Genomic DNA, 20,323 nt, shown 5'->3' on the forward strand with positions numbered 1-20,323 from the left:
GATTCAATGATAGCGGAGGCTTGAAGCCGAATACTCCCCACTAATTACACATCACCGTGGGCACCTAAGTGTAAGTCACGAGCGGTACTTTGGTACTCCCGAAGCCTGTGAACCAAGTTGGCGAACACCGGAACGTAGCATGTGTACCAGATTAGGGTTAGGCCATAATTTCGGGTATAAATACTACGGGAGTCAAGTGGCTAATTCCCGAACTCGTGATAGAACTTAAACAGGGAAAAATGGAATAAAATTATGGCCTAACCTGATATACTCACTACGTTCCGGTGTCCGTCATGTTGGTTCACATACTTCAGGAATTTCAAAACTTCTTCATTTACACGTTTTTCTCATTTCGTCATAGAGAAATAGACTGAATTATTGCATCATTCGTATTTCATTTAGCCTCTTCTTAGTAAGAACTAACTTATTGCATCATGAGTGGTTTACGTTACGCTTGCCATCGCCTCTTTGGTTACTCCGCGCTCGCAGGTTTGAATCTTGCTTATTACTGTACTGTATTAGTACTCGTCTCCATTTCTGGTTTAATTTGTGCTGAACGATCAGAGTATATCATTAATCAAGAAGCATTTGATTTGAATTTAGTGTGGGTAAACAAATAGCTAACTAATTTTAACAACACTGGACGTCGATCAGGCAGGCTACCGGTACTTTGTAGTCTGTGTTCTCGAACTTCTGGCAGGTGATTTCTTTGAAGTGACGGCGCATTTGGACCTATCGATGTCAATTTAAAGTTTCCGTGAGTACTATATTTTAAAGTGTTGAATGGATTATTAGGCTAGTAAGGTAATGGCTTATGCCGGAACTAAATTAGGACTATGTGCTGTGTGGTTCATCATCCATCAGTCCAGTGTTTCCCTTTTCTGAATTTGTCGTTCTGAAATGTTCTGAGCGCCTAATTTTTTGTCTATTCATGAGGCTTGTAAAATAGTACTACACCCGAATTTATTTGAATCATAAACTAGCAAGTCTTTAACAATATCTTCATATTTGGGTTGGTGCATTTAGAATTCGTCTAAATACAAATGTGAAATTCTCTTCGCCTTCGCCTCAAAACCCTTTTGTAAACAAAATAACACAAAAACGCATTCCCCATACTTTTTATTTTCAAAATAAGTGCAGATCAACCGATACTCTATTTAAAAACAACAATTACGACAAGGTTGCATTGTAATGCAAAACAATAGTTTATTTCCAAAATTTTTAATCACAAAATGAACAATGACTCCAAACCAAAAATTTTGATGGGTTTCTTGGTTAAAGTGGGATGAACATGGCTCGTAATATGTAGATTGGAAATCGCAGATGCATTTTATGGCGGTAGCAAACACTTACTGTATATTGGAATGTTGTTTTTATGAATCGTATAATTGTGATAAAAATAATTTCGTAATATGTGGTATTATAGAACATGGGCGTAGTCAAGAATTTTCAAAGGGGGGAGGGGATTCTGAAATTTCTAATTGTCAAGTTACACCGCGATAGCTAGCAGGTCCGACTGGAGGTCGGAAAACCTGGATTTTCAAGAGTAATGGGGGGCTAAAAAGCGTTCTAAGCTTTGAAAATTACAATGTATGATACAGAAAAATGCTTTACATTTCAAAAGGGGGGTCTGACGCTCACCCATGTCTACGCCTCTGTTAGGAAACAAATTGGTGTACATTTTTAAGCCTGTTTTCACCCTATACAATTTTGGGTAAACTCGACATTTTGTTGTTTGGATATTACGGTTGAAATAAAACCTAAAAAATGAAAAATTGCTAGGTAAAATATAACATAAAAACATTCCGGACGATCATGAAGTCTTCGATATGTAAACATTGCTAAGAAATGTTATTTATGATAACATTGCAACTATTTCAAATTTGGGTTGGTTAGGAAGGTTGAAAAAGATGTAACAGAATTAGTGAATTAGCCACACAAAATATTAATTCAACAGCTTTTTTTTTGTAATTTCAGAATTCGATATCATATTCACATTTTAATGATGGGTAGATCAGGGATTCTTAATCTGGGGGTCGCAACCCCACATGGGGACGGACAACGAACTTTAGGGGCCGTGAAGAATACACCAATCCCACACAAAGTATTATATCTATTGTACTTTTTTAGACTTTCGATTCGAATTACAATATTAGATTAGTGCAGATCGTAAATCTTACAATTTTGAGATCAGAGCAGAGACGCGGCGCTCTTGCGTCACCTATGCCGACTTAACAAGGGTTGCGGAAAATTTTAATATATTGAAAGTGTCGGAAGTGTGGGAAGCACTGGTGGAGATAACCAATTCAGAACGCATCAAATAGCATTTCATTGTTTATTACAGATGACATGAACTTGGCAACGCCATGGCAACAGAAAAATATGCTGTACCGTTATTACTCGACCACTAACTCTCGATTAGTTTATTTAAATCTAGTTATCTTGGCAATATCCCAAGTCTAACTTAGCCGTGCCTAAAATAAACGGAATAAACAAAATAGATGAAAAAATCAATGATGAGTCAATAACGCTATAATATCCCAAAAAGACGAGAGATAGCAGATGGAAAATATGTTGTTTTTTGGAATGAAAGAAAGAACAATGAAAATTATGCAGGCGATTTTGACATTCTCACATAACAATATCAAATTAATGACGACGCCATTGTCACAAAACGAAACTGTGACGTCGGAATACTATTGTTGTATCATAAAGCATAGAAATAAACAGACATTATTTTAGGAATTACAAACTCTAAACTTTGGAAAGGATGAAAAACAGTATGAAAATAAATAATAAAATATTACAACACAAAAACTAAAGCACTGGTCATTTTTCGAATGCAACTATAACCATTCTATTGACGTACATGATTTTTATTTGAGAAAAAACTAGACAAGCATTCAAATTCTTGTAGAAGAATATCATCTATGTATTTTATCTATTAATATTTCAACAACTACTCGTGTTTGTTTGAAAACTATCTATGATATATCTCCGAGAACCGTGTTTAGGTGAAGTTTGTAGCCGTATTTGTTTGCTGGGCAAAATATTCAAACAACGTATTCGAATGGCGTTTTACTATTCGAATATAAGGTAACACGCTTTACTTTAACACGAAACTGAATGTCGCTAAACCAAACGACTGATGAATCCCGGGAGTTTATTGACTGTGGCTCTCGCAAACAAGACACGAGAGTGGGAAATATAAATTTGCTACACCAAATTTTACTTAACAAGCAAGCAAGTTTTGAAAGCATTTTTTAGTTCCACCAACAATGTTTATTTTGTATCAAGGCAGGGTGAAGACTTTTTTAAATGTTCTAAACTTATATAGTTTATATATTGATTTTTATGACTTTTTACATTTTGATGTGATCCACCGGAAATTTTTTTTTGGTCCTACACAATTATGTTCCTTTCCGTATAACAATTTCCAAGCCACATGTTCTGTTACTTTTCAATGTTGAATTACAGACTAATTCTTGCGTCATAATACACCCGCGTGTTTTAAATATTGGCGGGAGAGAGCGGGACGCCGTTGCATCTGCTTATACAGCCGTTTTTCGTCTAATGGCTGTATAGTTTATCTTTATTTTCAGTTTTTAGGGCACGGGCCTGATGCCCCTTTCCGAACCCTTCCATTGCAACACTTTGCTTTCGTTGGATCATAAATAAGTAGATTGTTACAGCATGCCTGTATAATGTAAAAATTTTATATCAGAGTACATAAGATAGGCATTGTTATCTATACGGCTGGGCATTTTCGAATACCTGATGATTTAAGAATCGAATCAAAATATTTTTTTTCGAATCGAATCTCGAGTACTTATAATAAGTTATATAATATATAATTCTATGCATCTATAATTTGTTTATCCCCCAAATTATTTTTGAAGTTGAAGGGGCACGGTTATTTGAATAGTTCAGAACCAGTCCATAAAACTAAACTAGTCGGTTATTAAACGACGGCGACACGTTTTTAATAAAGTTTTCTTTTTTTAATTCGAAAAATGAATTATGTGAGTTTGTATTACAATTTTGAAATTATAAATAGACTTTATCGACACTCTTTGTTCTATGCGAACAAAATTAGTTACCCCCATATTGGTACACATAATGTCGATTTTAGGGCTGTATATAATCAGATTTACAACTAGAACGAGTTATGTAATACTTAAAATTTTCCACACTATTTTATTGTAAATACCTTGATAGTAGATGAATATGGTTTTCCGTTGCATCCTCCACAACAACTGTCTGGTTTTATTTGGGGAATTTTACCGCGTGGACATACTTTTGGTTCTGGTTTGAATCTGCATATACATCCTTGCAAACACGGGTCTGTTTCTTCTAAAATAGAAAATAAGTACGCTTAGCGATTGTGATTAAACAATGTTGATTTAGCAATAAAATTAGACTATCATCCATCGACTGAAATTTTCTGATAAGAATTGCAAGCGCCAAATGTACAATTATATCTCTAAATCAGGGGTGGGCAGGATCTAACAATAATCTAATCTAACAATAATAAAAAATTCACATACCTGTTACTAAAACTGTTGGCACAAAAGTGATACCGCCAATTTCTCCTTTAAGTTCTATATTAGTCAAAATAATATTAGTTATTTCATCTGGTGTGATTTTCTTATGAATGTAAGGTGGGATGTGTACCCGAACATCGACCGATAATGTAACGTCTGTCTGAGTCCTGTGAAACAAAAATGTTGTTACTACTAACTAATAGGATTAGCTTAGAGCAAGGTCACGCACACTTAGAATGGAAGTAGAGACTGCCAAAGCTACTGAAACAGTTTATAAAAGCGCTAACATGGATAAAAATACGTAATTTTTTTCATTGCTTTTGTCGCTGCGTTAAATTCTTTGTCGATTGCCCGCCCGGTGCCTTTATTACTGTAAGGCCAAGCGATAGCCGCGTTGTGTTGCCCATCCCAAGCTCTGTATTTCGGTGCTGATGCCTTTCATGGCGTTTGTTTACAACATTATATTGTTATGTAATAATCCTTCATTGTGGTTGCTGGTCACTTCCCAGCCTCCAATTTGAAGTAGATAAGTGGCCTATTTTGCTACTCTGCAAAATTTAGTTTTTTTGTGTGGCCTAGCTTGATGTCTGAGAATGGTTTAGGGCCCATTCACAAAAAAATGTTGCACGCCACTTGTTCAGATCGAGTGAAAACGAATATTTATTGAGCCATTAGTCAACAGAAGTATTTTGAAATGTCGACTATTTTTACATACCTGGCTCCTGGTATTCCGGTATCACTTGTAATGTTTGTAACCGTGATTATGACGTCAGTTAAATTTAATATCCGTTTGATCTGAAAAATTAAGTTTAATTGTGTTGATGAAATAATTTCAATGTTAATAATTCAAATATTTTCAATTATTTATTTGCATATACTTCTTGAAACATTTATTTAATGACTACTTACTTTAATCATTTGATATCATCCGACGTTGTATTTGAGGCCGCGAGGATACATATTGGAATAATTTTTAAACGATGATTTTATTTGTTTTCTACTGAATGCAAACAGCACTGACAAGTCTGGTGGTACTTCCAGACATGATTTTTTCTAGTATTGAAATTGGGGTGGAATTTTATTTTCGAATTCAATTGGAGTAAATCTGGGATCAAAAATAAACTAAAACTAATAAGAAACTTTTGCAGGTATTTTTATCTATAGCTAATTTTGCTATTCCGGAGAAAATTAAAAAGAAAGCTGCATAGTCAGTTTTTTTTATCCCGTAGTCGAGGTGGAATTTATCAACGTGAAGTCGGGGTCATCATTTTAGGGTAATGAAGTCCGGTTTTAACTTTTTCCGACTCCTCACACCACCAGTCTACACACCTATAAAGTGATATACTCACAGCGTTTTCAATTGGCGTCTTCAGTTCATTGTATTCGTCGGGTGTCCAAGTTTGTGGTTCTCCGATCGTTTTTATCGAATCGTTTCCTATCTTGGATACCTTGACGGTGATATCAAATGTCTTCGTGGCATTTAGGTCTGTGAAAATAGTATTGATAAAAAAAGTTTAGGCGAATATTCTGTTATTCTAAAATTCTATAAGGCTCTTTTTGTTTCATTTTTTCATTATTTTTCACTGATCGCAAATTTCACCAGGGCATCACTTATGCGCAAGCAATTTCAATACATAAATTTGGAAGATTGCAAACTCGTTTTGCCTTTCAAATCCCGTGCTTCCACCACCTAAAATGTGATAAATTAGTAGTAATAAATTGAGTGGACGATGCTAAACCAGAAAGATATCGTCAAATATCAGTGACCGTTTTATAGGGCAATGTTCAAAGTCTTAAATAGGCGTTGTTCAAATAAAACTTACCAAGGCATTTTTCAGGCGCTTTATCCCAATCACTGGTATAATAATCAGATTGATAAACGCAATCAATGCGTTCTGAGTTTACTCCGGGTCTGATATGAAATCCTTGGTTGCATGTATGTAATCCATAAACGTCCCACGAAGTTCCGGCTATTGAAAAGTAAGGCTCTGTCGATCCCCAATCGCTTGCTTGTAAATTATTAGGACATGCTGATTCTGAATATATAAAAAGTTCAGTAGAAAGGCGTAAGGTCGAGATTAACTTTCATGTATGTTCCAGAGAAAGGTTGTATGTGGCTCAATCCTCACTATATTTAATAGTCAACGTGATCGTTCCAAATATGTGTATGTGACTGTATAGTTGTCTAAATCTAGCATGTTTAATTGGTGAAATTGCATTCAAATTTGATGTTTTCACATTTTTCCATACCAAAGTAAAATACTGTTGAATTTTGTGTCTCATTCTCATGTGTGAGGATTCATAGTTTTGCTGTCAACTTTTAACTTCACTAATGTTATATTTTATTTTATGTGAATATTGCTTACAAAATACAGGTATTCCCATGTATGAGAGGGAAAGATAAATTCAGCCGTTTGAATTACATAATAAATACTTACGAAATGTAGATGCATCGCAACGCAAAGGTTCGGAAATTAAAAATACATATTTTCCCAGTCCTGCAGAGTAATCCAAAACCTGAAATCAATCGAATAAAACATTTTAATACGAAGGACAAAATTTTATGGCAAATTTCAAAATTCTGGTCCACCAGACTTGATACATAGCTTGCTGATGAGAAACGACATTTGTATGTAGACGGCCGGAACAATCGCGAAACATACTTACGTCTATATGATATACTGAAAATTACAAGGTCTGGGTTAAAAAACTCATTTAGATGGCGGGCCACAGTGAATAAAGATGTAAATAAAGGCCCGACATTTGTGGATTACCATTTTGAATTATAAGTTATTCATTGTCTTCTTATATGCTTGTATGAATGGTAATTTAACTATCATGAGCAGCATTTAGAACAGTGGTTCCCAAAGTGGATTGACCAGGGGCCAAAATTAGAAGCGGAAGGATATTCGCGGGCCGGGAGAGAGGAGCGCCCGCAAGGGACCGGCACGTATAATTAAGATACCGATATAATTGAATTGTTACGAATATACACGTGCTTAAACTGTGATAATGACATAACAATTGGCGGTATCTAGAACGCAACAAAGTGTAAAGTTCGCCATATTCAATCATTGCGCGGGTCCTAATTGGCCCGCAGTTTGGAAACCACTAATTTAGAATGAACGATGCTTTCCAGTGTGTCTACAATGTGGTCAAACGACTTTGTATTCAACAAAAATATGTTGACAGAGCTTTGGGCGGTTTCAACTGTTTTCCCAATATTCCACCAATATTTGTCTACGGAAGAGGCCATTTGAAGAACCCTCCACAAACTTACTGACTTGCGTTAAATTCTTTGGAAAACTTTTTCAAGTATCGTGATAATTATACAAAATTCCATTCATATTTTCTTTACTACATATGGAGTTCTCATTAAAACTTTAGTCGTAAACTATCCACATTGTATTATAAGATTCGAATATCAATTTATCGACGCTAATGATTTGGTTTCTGCGAGACTAACTACTTATCCTTCTTCTATTCATTTTTGATGATGGATCCTTATGCATATAATGCAAGGATGCTGTAGCAAGAGTAAAAATAACTATCCTAAGTGATTCAAGAGTCTTGCTGCACACTAACACAAATATAAGTAATGTGTCGTCTGACGAAAGTCAGCCTTCTTTAGACATACATAGTTCAACTATAACAAGAAAAGCAGTTGCATGTATATATAAACAATCAGTGTAAAATTATGGGAGTTACGAATGTTAAAAAATCAATAAAATCGGTGAATGTGTTAGTGTGTAGCAAGACCTTTGCATCAATCTATTGATAGCCTCAGTATTCTATTCGTACCTCTTCAGTCTGAGAGCTGGGAAGTTCATAAGAACAAAAACTTTCTGCATCTTTGGCAACGTATATTCCTGCGCCAGCAAATTTGCCTCCTGCAGAACTCCAAGTCAAAGGGTCTTCATAGTTAAATATAGCGTAAGATTGGATTCCGTCGGTTGTGAGAATAATTTGAAACGAATTGAGCTGAAATTAAGAACAAGAATGAGTTAGTTTTGATATTGTTCGGTGGACCGGAACGGGCAGAATAATTTGAGAAATGACTCTTTGACGTCATGGAGCTTAATAGGCAGAATAACTTGAGGAATAGCACTTTTGGGGGTCGAGGGGTAAACCCCACATTCCCAATACCTCAAGAAATAAGCTAAGTACTCATTCCGACACACAGTACTACGGCATATGAAAATTTCATATTGGCCTTTATTCTGTAAGAAATATTGCAAAAAAGACGAATGAAAGAAAAACTGTCTTCAGATTTAATTTCCATACTAAACTGAATACTTGAGCCGATCAGAAAAGATTTCACACAGTAGCTCAATTAAATTGCGAATTAAATGGTTACTTGATGCTAGATGTGTTCTGGGAGAAATATAGTACAACAAAAAACAATTCTATATTATTGAATGTACAAAATCCTATGACCGTAATCATAACCACAAACAGAAGCATGTTGGGGAAATGGAGTAAAATTGAGGTTGCATTTATTCACTGCCGAGTAAAATTGTCCCATTGGGGCTACATTTATTCACTGCCGAGTAAAAATGTCGCATTGAGGCAACATTTATTCACTGCCAAGTAAAATTGTCGCATTGAGGTTACATTTATTTGCTGCCAAGTAAAGTTGTCGCATTGAGGTTACATTTATTTACTGCCAGGTAAAATTGTCGCATTGAGGTTACATTTATTTACTGCCAGGTAAAATTGCCGCATTGAGGTTACATTTATTTACTGCCGAATAAAAAGTCATCAGACTCTACTTCAATCGAGGCTCTAAGTAATTGCTTAGAATTACCTACAAAAATTCTGTTCTATTGTTGCGAAATATCAGACAAGCAAATATTTTAGCTTATCAATGAATTAATAACGTAGTTTTGGTATATAGATGGAATTTTAGTTTCAATCATTCAATCAAATCGTTTTTTATTAGCCATCGCTGGAAAGCACAAAATAAAGCAAGAGTGATCACAAAATATTTGTATAAATTCATGTCTTTGAACGGAATTAACAGTATAACCACGAAATACTTGTCAGTTTTTGTGGAATCTGTATTCAAATATTTATCCTTGTTCTTTGACAAATAGAAACATTGTTTTATTCTTCAGAAAATCTGGTCTAACTATTGACGTGGCTAATTTTTTCGATTAACCCGTTAACTGCATTTTTTTTAAGATATTTCGCGCAGGTATTTCGTTGAGAAGTAGAAATAAAACAGGGCTAACATTCGAATATTCTATTCAAATATTCGTTATGTCCTTAGGCAAATAGAAACATTGTTTTAATTTTTGGAAAATCTGGTTGAACTGTTAACGTGGCTATATTGTTTACGATTAACCCTTTTCGCACGATTAACTGCATTCATTCTTTTATTTTAGCGCAGGTATTTCTTTAAATGGCACAGTATGGTTAACACAAGGTTAACAGTCGAATACTCAATTCTTATGAATGGAATTTATATTCTGTTATTCATTTATTCTATATTTATTATATTATGGCCTTTGGCGCTCAGAAGTATGTGTTAATCTTTAGACAATCTGGTTAACTTAATTAAAGCGGCTTTTCTCACGAGATAAACGTTTACTGCATGGCTTCTTTATTATTTTAAAATAGCGCACGTATTCCGTCAATGAAAACGAAGGGTTAACATTAAAACATGTGAGGTCGCCATTGGTATTTTTCATAAATAAGCTCATGACGTCGAGTGGCAAGTGACGTCCATATTGTTAAAAATAGATTTGAATAATTACATAATTGTTGAGTCCTTCAAGTGCATGTCCACTTCAAAATAGCCTATTCGTAGAAACAGTCAAAATGTTTCTTCGAATTAAAATGGGAAAGGTAGGTAGCTGCACCTGTTTTTATTTATCCCAACATTTGAGCCTAGTAGGATTTGCCAACTTTTCCCATTTTTTCCCCATAAAATTGAAACCATATTTTGTTACAACGTTGTCATATGATTTCTCGTTTCATGTAAGAAACACACACCAACGTAAAAAGTTTCCGATCCAGGTGGCAAGCTTTTCAAATAGGTAGAGCATACGAAATGTCTTACATCTTGAAATAAACTTGGCGAGCAATACATTGAAATTATCAAGCTTCGAGCCCGCGATTGCGACATAATTAGACAGGAGCGCAAAGTTGATCTTATCCATCGCCCGAACCTGGGCAAGAGTGCAATTATCGTCTAGCTATCCGGACAATGATCAAATAATGTGAAACTTAAAATTGAGATAATAAACCTGCGATCAAGTTAGTGCTGGTCCATTATCAACCGTGCTAAGTTGGGGAAAAGTACTCGTTATATTCCGCTATTCGGGATACACCAATTTAGTTGACGCTGACTCCACATGCGCCGCCATGTGTTTGACATAGTTTCAGTAGCATCTTTGCGGCCGCTTTTAACTTTGCTCGGACGCGAGTTTTTCCTTTGAGAGTCATTGCGCGTAACTTGCTTCTAATATATTCGCTTGGGGAAAACAATTTTTTTGTTCTATAGATGGCATCTTATAAAAAGTGACGGCTTGTACAGTGTCTTGTTCATTTATGCAAATAGAATTCGCCACAATAAATCAAGATAATACAATCCCTAAATGTTTTTTTGTTCATAACTTTGCTCAGAAGTCTTTGCTACTTCTCAATGAGGGCGTGTTACCTTGCTTACGCAAATTCTCTCGATGAAAAATTTCTCTGTTTCGTACATATTAGTTGCTTACATAACAGTGACAGAGCGATGTTCGGAGCGAAAACGTTACAATTTTGTGGACGAAAAAAAATTAGAATTCCTTTATGCAAACAGAATTCACCAAATTAAATCAAGTCAAGGTATTAAAATCCATAAATTATTTTGCGATCACTAATTTGAATCTAGGATTTAATCGCTTTATCTCAAAAACAGGCGAAATTGCGAAATATTTAATTTAAACACTACAGACTTGTTAAACGACTTCGAAATCATCGTGTCGCATTTTTGCGGTACCGGCAAACGACGTTGTCGCATATACATCTCGCCGCAGACGAGATTTTATCGGAATGTCGACGATTAACTTGACGTTATGAAACAAACAAGACTTGTGTTGAAGTAATTATAGAATCTTTCTGTATAAGTGAAATTAAAATGGCGCACCACTGCAAACGAAGGTTTAACGAAGTGCATTTGTGTTGGTGTATTTGTATTATTGGAAAGATATTTGTATTAGTGCGCAGCAAGGCTTTTGAATCGCTTAGTCATTACTTATCGATTTTAATCGGTAAGTATGTTGTCTGTCTGTCTGGCTGTCTGTTTGTCTGTTAGATGCACGCGATATCTCACGAAAGCGAGGTTGAATCTGCTCCAGATTTTGCATGTGCATTCATCATATGTCGTACCAGAAGCCTATTGATTTTGAATGAATTATGTAGTATAATTAGCGAGTTATTAATTAATTTGTGATGGAACACAAAGTGTCACTATGGAGTAAGAGCGCTGTTTTGGGGGATCCCCTAACTTTCGATCGATAAGTCTTCGGTCTCTGACCGATATTCTCGTCTTTACTTTTGCTACAACAAGGGTGGGCAAATTACAGCCTCTGCTCGGATCCGGCCCATCGAAGTGTTATCACCCGACCCACTTTTGCCTGCTGAAATTAAGACTATAGTTTTCATGGATATAAATTTACGTTATCGATGAAAATAACGTCAAAATGACCTCGATTATTACATTGTGCATCTTATTATTATATAAACGTTAGCCTAACTGTTGTGAATAAACTGTCTTTTATTTATAGTTTTTTATATTGAGTTTTAAGTCTCCGACCCAGTAACCAAGTCTATTAACAGGTTCACTCAGAAAAGTAATTGCGTCCCCTTGTGCTACCACATCCTTGCATTATATACATACGTATCCACCACGGAAGCATAAAAGGTTAAGTAGTTGGTGCCGCGTAAATACAATCGATAGAACTTATACCAGTGGTTCCCAACCTTTTATGGCTCGTTGCCCCTTCAGGAGGCTTTTAGCTCTCATGGCTTACCCCTGTTTATCACTCCAGTTGTATTTATAGTGTTATTTTGATCGTTCGAATCCAAATCCCATTAGGTTCAAATAATTCATGCTCAACATAGTGAAAACATTCTGTGAAAAACCCTGTTAGGCAATGAAACTAGGAAGAAAAAGAAGTTTGCTTGTGAAGGCTGAAGTGAAATCAGTTTTGCGCCCAGCATTGCGGCCCCCTTCCAACCGATCTGTGCCTTCCTTGGTGGGCCATGGCCCCCGATTGACTTATACAGTAGTTTTAAATTTTTGTTTGTTCCAGCATTTAGTCAAAAAGGTGGAAGATCCTTGAATGTGGTGGAACAAATTTAAACATTTTTAATTACGAATTTTTTGTGTTTATATAGCGTGCTCGGACGCGATATGCTCCTACATGCAGTCTGAGGTCTACCACGTTATTTTTTCTTTATTTTGCATGTAATATTTGACACAAAACATACAAAAACATGGTGAAAAATATAGACGATTGAATCGAAAATTTGATAAAAATCCGACATAAAAAGAAGTCTGCCGCGTTAGCTATTAAGCGGGAGGTCATATTTCGTCTACCCAAGTGCAGTCTGAAGACTATCGTTTTAGGTTTAGGGCAGGAATGTGCAACCTGTGGCCCGCAGACCAAATGCGGCCCACAAGGAAAATGTGTGTGGCCCGCTGAGAAGTTTCAATTTGAAATGGAGTGCAGCCCGCGAAACGAGTTTTTAATTTAGTTTAATCTGGTACGTGCTGGAAATTCCAATCTTTTTGCGTTGTATATGACGTTACAATGCCCTGACAGCTAGCTTGTGCGAAGCGAACAACTCATGTCATAACATCAATAACCAAAATTTGTGTGCGTGCAACTACTAGAAATCCTATGGTAAATAAATGTGCGGCCCGCGGTTTCACCGAGCTATTTCTATCTGGCTCTCTTGTAATAAAGGTTACATACCTCTGGTTTAGGATCAGATCCAGGTTAAATTGATAAATTAAAAATAAAAAATAGGAGAATCCATTAGAGATAAAATGCAGCGATATCACTCACGCTATGGTACTAACTTGAGGTGAATCTCGCCCTAAATCACTACCTTGAGGTAGATCTGACGTTATAGTGTGGTAAACCTCACCAAACAGCACTATCTTAATGCATATTTCATGCTATAGTAAAACTGTTCTTGGTACAAGATATACATACCGTGTTTCCCCGAAAAAAAGACCTAGTTTGAATTTTAAAAATGATTTTAATATGAGCCCTCCTGTTAGAATAAGAACTAGTCGATAGCGCAAAATCTCTCATACACGTTTTAAATGATTGGTCATTTTTGAATAATCTTTGTTTAGACGTTCCATTAAATGAAACGTGTAATTTATAGATAAATGAATATCGGTTTTCCTATTTTTTATGTTTTGGAATCTCGTAATTCTCTACTTTGTAATTTAGTTTTTGATAAATGAAAATAAAATATATCCCCCCTAAAAAAGCCCTATTTTTTGAAAGAAAATTGAAATACATAAATCGGTAAAAATTATGGGATAACGATTATAATCTAATAAATTATGACAAATTAGATTTGCTACTAATTTCTTCAAAATTGATTTCTTACAAAGGTAAGCAACCATTCATGAAACTGACTTGGTTGATCTATGAATTGAGATTGTGCGGGGGGACGAATTACTTTTTCTTCTTTTATGCTTTTGTGCTGGAGGATGCTGTAGCAAGAGAGGAAATAACTATCCTAAGTGATTCAAGAGTCTTACTGCACGCTAACAAAAATATATTTCTGTAATATTTCGTTTGATTAGGTCAGACTTTCTCAGACATAGGTGATGCATCCCTAACTTTGGCCAAACAAACGTTACAGAAATATACTTCTGTTAGTGTGCTCAGTTTCACTCGGAAAAGTTGTGAATTAATCATCTAATATGAGTCACTAAATTGGCATTATCAAATTGAAATTTGCCGGAAATATTTATCGCTGTTACGCAGAAAATAAATGATTGAAAAAATATTGAACAATTTTGTATCAGTTTTGATAGCGATCTTTCGTTACCACCCAAAAATAAACAATATAATTTATCGGAGTAAACTATCCATTATGAAAAATTTCAACATCTCTCATCATTTAAGTTTTATAGTTCAAAAATTTTAAGTCAGAAATCATCTCGATAATAATTGAGAAATTAAGTCAGTTGTATTTATCATCTTGGGCAAGCATTTCCCAAAAGCTACAGACTTCAAAAAAATATGATAGTGGGCAGCGAACTCTGGCGTTTTAGTAAGCCTTACTACATTTTACTAAGTGATATGAGCAGATATCTAAAGCAGACAAAAATTACATATTTTAAGATTCATTGTAACATATGCCACTTACTTGAAACTTAATATGTTATTGGTTTTATCGACTTTTATACCATAGGCGTAGCTTTGCAATTCTTTTATGTGGTATATAAAGATACGTATATAAATAGCATAATTTTGAGACATTTTCTGAAATTTGCATCCTTAGATGAATGTAATATTTTCTAATCATCAGTTTATTACGGCATCGTGTTGAGTATTCAATTTTTTTTTAAATTTCTGTGACGATCCGAGATGATGCCGAATCTAGCGTTTACAATATAGCATATTCGCCTTATTGTATGCCGGCTTAATTACAATCATTATGCGATATTGAACTTGTCATATTTCGGGCTGGGCATTTTGAATCGAATAGTAAATTATTCGAATCGGTTTAGACGAAAATTTCGAATCGCCGCCATCTTGTTATTTTAGTCCGCCAGAGGTCGAATAGGATAGCTCATTTTTCATTTTTTCCATTGAAGCCATGCTTTTGACATGCAATTCTGAAATGCGACTATTTCTCCCTATTGAAAAAACATGTTTCCCATTGCATGTGACAACCCCGCGAACTGACTTGAGTGATGGATTCTATTGTTTCATTATTTTATGTGTTTGGAGAACCCATTACAATAAATAAAGTTACATATAATCACGTCGTTGAATTGAATATGAATATCTTTCAAGTATTCGAGATTCGATTCGAAAAAATATTTGATTCGATTCTGAAATCATCAGGTATTCGAAAATGCCAAGCTATAGTGATATTTGGCATATGGTGATTACATATTTTTATTTACATATATTAAACACATTACACTTTCATGGTTTTTACTTGTATGGGAATTGATCCACATTTTTGAATGGGGATTTAATTATATTAATTTCAAAATTCTTTGAAAAATTAAGTGGCGCCGGTTTTCTGGTTGATTGGGTAAAGATAAGGTTTTATGCTGACGTTTTTGTGCTAAAAAAACAAACATAAAGCAAGAACGGTGAGCAATTAAAAGCCATCTATCAAACCGCGTTAGCATGAATGTTAAAGCAATGCAATATTGAACAGAAAATAGAATTATGGATAATTTTTTCTCAATCTATCCCATTTCCGGTAATTAAATATGCAGGTATCTCCTAGAAAATTAATTTTTTCTGTTTTGAAACGTTTTCAGGACTGATTTAACAAACCTTTGGATCAGCTTTCGCAGCGTACGTTATCAGAACTACAAAATTGTATGCTTGAGGCTCGGAAAGTGATGAAACGGGCGGATAGGCTTGATAAGTTTTATTACATTCGGTAAAGTGCGTGCTCTCCTCTACAGAATTGGTGAATTAGATCTTGAGATCATTCTATGAACAACTTTTCTTTTTTTATTCCAAATTTAGGTTCCAATTCGAAGTGGATAACTTTAAAATGCTTTAAGATTTTTTTCTTGCCATCGTCTTGATTATATCGCAGGTCAAGAAAAATTGAACAGTCTGCCGTTATCGTTTTTTGCTTAATTTCGTCAAAAATGCAAAGTTTGATAATCGAAATAAAATGAACTCAACGTGAATTCAACTAATATACATATATATGTCTCTTCACGGTTAATATTTTGTTTATTTGTTTTGACCTTATGAACATTCTTTATCAGTTCTTTGTCTAGGTGGTTTCGATAAAAAGGACTTAATCCATGTAATTTATAAATTTATTTAGGTTTTACTTACTAAAGTCTGGTCTTCAACGGAGGCAACATTACTCCACGTCACAATAAGTGCGAAAGTGGGTATAAATTCTGACGTCACAAAATCGTTTTGTTGTGAGGAAGGTAAAATAATAGAAGATGAAATGTCGTCTGCGATTTGTTGAAATAAAATAGAGTCTTTAGTTGTTTGGCGGTAATATACAGCACCGATGGCGCCCTCTCGAGATCGGATAAAATACGGTGCAAGTGCGATATTGTCCAACAGTTTTTCAATCCGTGGATCGATGAGTTGGCGAAATGTGAGAGACCCAAATGAATTGACCTGAAATGGAAAATTTTAAAAAGTTAGAAGATTGAATTATTGAAATGTGGAATAAAATAAATGTTATTTAAACCCTTAGTACTATCAGCATGTTAAATTCAATGAAATATAAGCCATTTTAGCGATCTCCCTGCTGGTGATTTATCGTAGCAAAGGCTTTACTTTTTTTGCATAGCTTTTTATATCGAGCAAATTGTCATGTGTTTCCGGTTTTCATTCGGGAGTTGAGAATATAGGGTTTTTCATGTTTTGTGTTGGTTACTGTTTTGGATTGTAACCGTTCAACTTGTATTAAGGCTTAAGTGTATACTTCAATATATCTGTTTGGAATGCATTCAATCTTGCAACTTTACAATATACAAACATTTGGCATTATGATACATTGTGTGTTTATTGACCTCTTCAATAATGCAGATCGGAGTTTCACCCTGTTAACGTGTGTTTAATAACACGGGGGTGCGAACGCCCAGAGTGGGGTCAATTACCCCTATAGAAGTATTTACGATAGGGTCGTTACAGTTCTCTAAGACATGAGTGATTCATGAGAATTGCTGCACATTAGCACAGCTGATTTCCTGTAACGTTTCGACTGATCATAATATATTTCTTCGGACAAACATAAGTCAATTAATATTAGGTTTTGTACTACTTCCATGCTTTTGCACTGTTGTATCCATGTGCATATAATGCAATTGGACGCTGTAGCAAAAATAAAGATGACTGTTCTGGGCGATTGAAGATTCGTGCTCAAAGCTCGAAGATAAAGAGAAAGTGTAGATTCAGATATTTACTCCGATCGCGCAAGAATCAATGTAAAGCAACAAACACACATAAAAATAAACTAACAAAAATGGAAAATATTGACTCAAAACAAGTGTTGAGGAGTTGAAAAGACTTAGTGAGTCATCTAGTCAGCGACACCTGGATGCTGAATTTAAACAGCAAGTATAGCAGAGAAACTATTATTTAAAAAATTAACGTAAAAAAAGCAATCATGAAGAAAACAACAGATTAATGAAGGAATGGGGAGAACTATTGTTATGAGGTAATTGGTCTCACCTAGCCCCATCAAATGGCTAGCTGTAACAATAGTGAGCATTGTGTGTCAGATGTCTAACAATATGCCAGAAGTTTCTATGTTTTTGCATTCGGATCCGCCAGCATCGAGAAAAGAAGTGTTAGTGGTCAACAAGACGTTTAAATACCATAGTCATCTTTATTATTGCTACAGCGTCATTGTCTCAAACGCATACCGATCCGCCAGTTCGAAGAAATAGAGAAGGAAATTAGTCTTCTATAACCATATCAAATGGCCAGTTATTAGTATTACAATAATTGCATTGTAGGTGAGATCTGGATATCTAACGATGTGCAAGAAGGCTACTATTTTTAGAGGGATCGCAATCCTTCCTGTTCTTCATTGCATACCCAATTTATTACACCCTGAGTGTGGTAGTGGGAATGGCATTTGAATCTGAGATGTTTAAGCTACGATGCCATTGCACTTAAGTCCAACGCTTTTGCCGCGATTCATCGTAAACAGTATCTAAAATATTGGGCGCTCGAGAAGTATATGTATCAAAATGGCGGTAACTAATTTTGTTCGCCTACTCTACATCAAGTTGTGTAAAGGGACTGAAACCTATTGGCAGGAGGTATATTCAAACACAATTTGGCTTCAATTGGCTAACACAGACAGTCCCCGAACTCGTAAGAGAATTAAAATAGGGAAAATCGCAATAAAATCATGGTCTAACCCTAACGTGGTACACACACTACGGGAGTACAAAATATTGTATATGTGTTTATATCTATCTACGTATCGCAAAATGTTTCTCACATAACGAGAACAAATATCGGAATCCAGATCAGCGAGTTTAAATTATGTCTATTCTATAAATACATTCGTTTTATGTCACATTTTAGGCGTTTTTTTTGTTTATTTATCATACGTGGTTCCCAAACAATGAGCACCAATATCTTGATCGAAATCAGCCAGCACAAATACACAACATACGTATGTGTATTTACATTTTCAGTCGAATTTTCCGTGTAATGATAAATTGTTTCCGTCAAAACTATTTTTGATAACTCCATTGATAGTCTACACACGTAAGTCATTCTTTATGAACTTGTATTTTGAATGCCTAGTCGACATGTTGAAGGCTTTTTTGACACGGGAAAACATCGATAAAATCTGAAACCACGAACTAAAGGTTTATCTTACAGTTCATCTTTTAATCATTAAACCATGAATTTGCATTTCATAACCAAGACAACCACGTGGACATTGCTTTATCTATCTGCGGATAATCAGACTGACGTCTTTGTTTAATTACTGAACACCGAAACTATACATCGCTAAAGGAAATACAATTGGAATTTATTAGTGATTGAACGAGCGATGCCACCGTGGCGGATACTTTCTCTTGAATCGGACAATTTGGTATTCTGTAACGCCCTTGAATGAATGTATTTCCACATATTCCAACTTTAATCCAATATGGGATCGAGGTTATTACCGAGATGATATTACTATTGGAATTCGTTAGGCAGTGGTACTCGAACGGTGGGACGCGCACCACAAAAAGGGGGGGGGGTTGTTCGCAGACAATTTTTTGAGGGGGCGTGAAGTTAATTAAAATGAGAAGGTGTTTCATTTAATCTTGCCTGCCATATTTTGGATATTTACTTTTCTTCATTCTGTATATGTACACGCATTTTCAACGTGCTTTGAATAAAACATACTTTAGCGATGTTTGTAGCTTATTGTTTACTATAGCTATTTATAAGGTGGGGCTCGAGACTTGACGAAATCTTTAAAGGGTGGGGGGAGGGGGGCTTGAAAAACTTTGAGAACCACTGCAGTAGAGAATGAAAATTAGTCCATATTAACAGCCATAGATAGAGCTTCCACTATTCCTATCTAGCAAGCTTTGAATAGTAAATAAATAATAAAGTTTGTAATTTACATAAGCTTGTTGATCATATTATGTTTTTTTCATAAAACTACCAAAACTGCCGCACTGCTATTTTTAAATTTGGTGTGTTCTAGACTTTGGGATGTATGTAGGTAGCTCATTTAAAACTAGTTCAACAAGTCTGTCAAAGTCCAAAGATAAGTTTTGTTATCGTAATTCATTCATAAGTATAATTGGTGTTTGTTAGAGAATGAGGAGGTTGTTAGACGGTACACCCGAAGTATGTGAACCAAGATGGCGGACAGCGGAACGTAGTATGTGTACCAGGTTAGGCCATAATTTCATCCTAATTTTCCTTATTTTAGTTCTATTACGAGTTTAGGGACTAGCCAAGTGAGTCCCGTAGTATTTGTACCTGAAATTATAGCCTAACCCTAACCTGGTTTACATACTACGTTCCGGTGTCCGCCATCCTGTTTCACATACTTCGGGAGTA

General features: G+C 35.4%; 1 protein-coding gene across 2 annotated transcripts in view; it reads right to left on the bottom strand.

Annotated features, from left to right (window-relative positions):
- Positions 1-1,102: 1,102 nt before the first annotated feature.
- LOC120334723 (uncharacterized) overlaps positions 1,103-20,323 on the bottom strand; it is a 68,824-nt gene continuing 49,603 nt past the window's right edge. For both annotated transcript variants that reach the window (XM_039402220.2, XM_039402219.2), the window contains 9 exons: positions 16,607-16,906; positions 8,346-8,525; positions 6,983-7,061; positions 6,368-6,580; positions 5,894-6,030; positions 5,260-5,339; positions 4,548-4,711; positions 4,211-4,353; positions 1,103-3,697 (listed from right to left, as the gene is read on the bottom strand). In XM_039402220.2, coding sequence (XP_039258154.2) covers positions 3,599-3,697; positions 4,211-4,353; positions 4,548-4,711; positions 5,260-5,339; positions 5,894-6,030; positions 6,368-6,580; positions 6,983-7,061; positions 8,346-8,525; positions 16,607-16,906 — 1,395 coding nt within the window. In that variant the 3' untranslated portion in view covers positions 1,103-3,598. The remainder of the gene's footprint in view (positions 3,698-4,210; positions 4,354-4,547; positions 4,712-5,259; positions 5,340-5,893; positions 6,031-6,367; positions 6,581-6,982; positions 7,062-8,345; positions 8,526-16,606; positions 16,907-20,323) is intronic.

The sequence above is a fragment of the Styela clava genome, chromosome 1 (genome assembly GCF_964204865.1).
Source record: "Styela clava chromosome 1, kaStyClav1.hap1.2, whole genome shotgun sequence".
Taxonomy (NCBI): domain Eukaryota; kingdom Metazoa; phylum Chordata; class Ascidiacea; order Stolidobranchia; family Styelidae; genus Styela; species Styela clava.